Source organism: Gastrolobium bilobum, unplaced genomic scaffold (genome assembly GCF_033153095.1).
Source record: "Gastrolobium bilobum isolate Gb01-03AN ecotype WA unplaced genomic scaffold, APGP_CSIRO_Gbil_v1 utg8451, whole genome shotgun sequence".
NCBI lineage: Eukaryota > Viridiplantae > Streptophyta > Magnoliopsida > Fabales > Fabaceae > Gastrolobium > Gastrolobium bilobum.
Genome location: NW_026898154.1, coordinates 454,031 through 455,795, shown reverse-complemented (window position 1 = coordinate 455,795; position 1,765 = coordinate 454,031). Strand labels below are relative to the sequence as shown.

General features: G+C 45.9%; 1 protein-coding gene across 1 annotated transcript; it reads right to left on the bottom strand.

The window, feature by feature from the left end:
• Positions 1 to 472: 472 nt before the first annotated feature.
• Positions 473 to 1,103, bottom strand: LOC133313278 (uncharacterized). Its single transcript, XM_061514622.1, has 2 exons — positions 1,008 to 1,103; positions 473 to 915 (listed from the first exon to the last, which is right to left on the bottom strand). Exons 1-2 carry the CDS (start codon positions 1,024 to 1,026, stop codon positions 566 to 568), a joined length of 369 nt encoding a protein of 122 aa, XP_061370606.1. The 5' UTR covers positions 1,027 to 1,103; the 3' UTR covers positions 473 to 565.
• Between the last annotated feature and the right edge of the window lie 662 nt (positions 1,104 to 1,765).

Genomic DNA, 1,765 nt, shown 5'->3' with positions numbered 1-1,765 from the left:
CCCCGAGTCAGTTAAGGTTATTGTATTACACATCAATTACCAAGATGCTAACAAAATGGATTGAACAGCACCTGCTGCTGCATCTGCAACTGGTCTACCCGGGTAACTCGTAATGATATACCCGAGTACATCCTACCCGGGTAGACCAGTTCGTGGTACCCGGGTAGACCAGTTGCAGATGCTGTTGCAGATGCTGTTTTGGCAATTTTTGTTGCATTTTGGTAATTGTTGTGCAATACCTACATACGGTATGACTTGGGGGTGGATTGATTTCGTAGAAATAGGATGCAGTAATCAAGATGTGCGCCAATCAAAGTTGAACATGAATATTAAAGTACTTTGGGTTGAATTGATTTCCAAATTAATTATGACAATATTAATGCAAGGTCCCATACTAATGCATAGAACCAACAAGTCTGAACGTGCGCAAAACGAAAATTTCATTCATTCAAATTTTGAACATCCAGTACAAAAACATCCATGCAATGTAGGTAAAGTTCCTAAATGTACCAAAATGACTACATTACATCAAACTAAATCAATGATATGAAACCCTATGGACACACTAATCCGATGCCGTGTCCTCCCCATTCTCTTCATCCGATTGTGTGTCATCCCCATTGTCATCATCCTCCTCCTCCTCCTCCTGAGTATGGGCACCCTCGCCAATTAAACCCTCCAAGCGTGAAACCCTTGTGTCCAACCGTGCAACCCTTGTGTCCATCTGGTTTCGCCACTTGCTCGTGCTCTGTCTATATCCTCTAAAGTCAGTAGTCAGATCATATAAGGATGCCATGACATGATCAAGTGTCCATCCACCCTCAGGAGGAGCTGGTGGTCGCCGACTGCGGGTGGGACGTGTCGGTCTGACATCAACCTCAGCAACGCCATCATCATCGTCATCATCATCAAGGCCTACATCATAAACCATGAAAAACAAACTTCAATACCACATTAAAAATTAAACAACACAAAATTGCATAAACTCATAAAGACCAACACATCACCTGCAGGTGCATCCTCCATCTCAGCATCGTGGTGGAATGGGATCTCAGGTGGTTCTGGTGCCTTCTTCCACGTCCAGATACCCGCTCTGTTCGGTAGGATCCCACACTGCTTCAGGAGCCTCTCACCAAATATAGCATTCCAGCCTCTGGCGGTCTTCAAGGTCTCTGTTGCCATAGGCACTCCAAATCTATGCAGAATCTTCTGCACCAGAAATGCAAAAGGCAATTCAGCCTTCTTTGACTTGGCTGCCTTCCACATCAGTATGCATATGTAATGCCTCCAGTTCACCTGCTGACTGTGAAGGAGGGCCCACAGGATGACAAAGTCCCCTTCCAGCACCTTTGAGTGATTATGCGGGCGCTGGAAAATAATATGTGTCACCACATAATGAAGAATGCGAGCAGAAACTGACAAGTTGCTAACAGGATAATGAGCAAAATGACCGGGCTCAGCGTCTGCCCTCCTAGTCTCTGTAACAATGGTCTCCCGGTTATAATCACCAAATATATGATGGCTGTCTCCATCATATAGTGCTGCTCCTGTGACACCATCAAAATCGAACCCCAGTAGCTCCGTCCAGATAGGAGCAGTCATGATGATATCAATCCCGCAGACACGGGAAGTCAGCTCGCCTTGCGAGTAGCCAAGGTTCTGGTAGAAGGCTCTTACCATAACCTCCGAGTATGGGCACCGCATCTCCGCCAGGTGAAGTAAATGTGTCTGCTCAAGAAGCGGCACAATGTCAAAACGCTCTAGG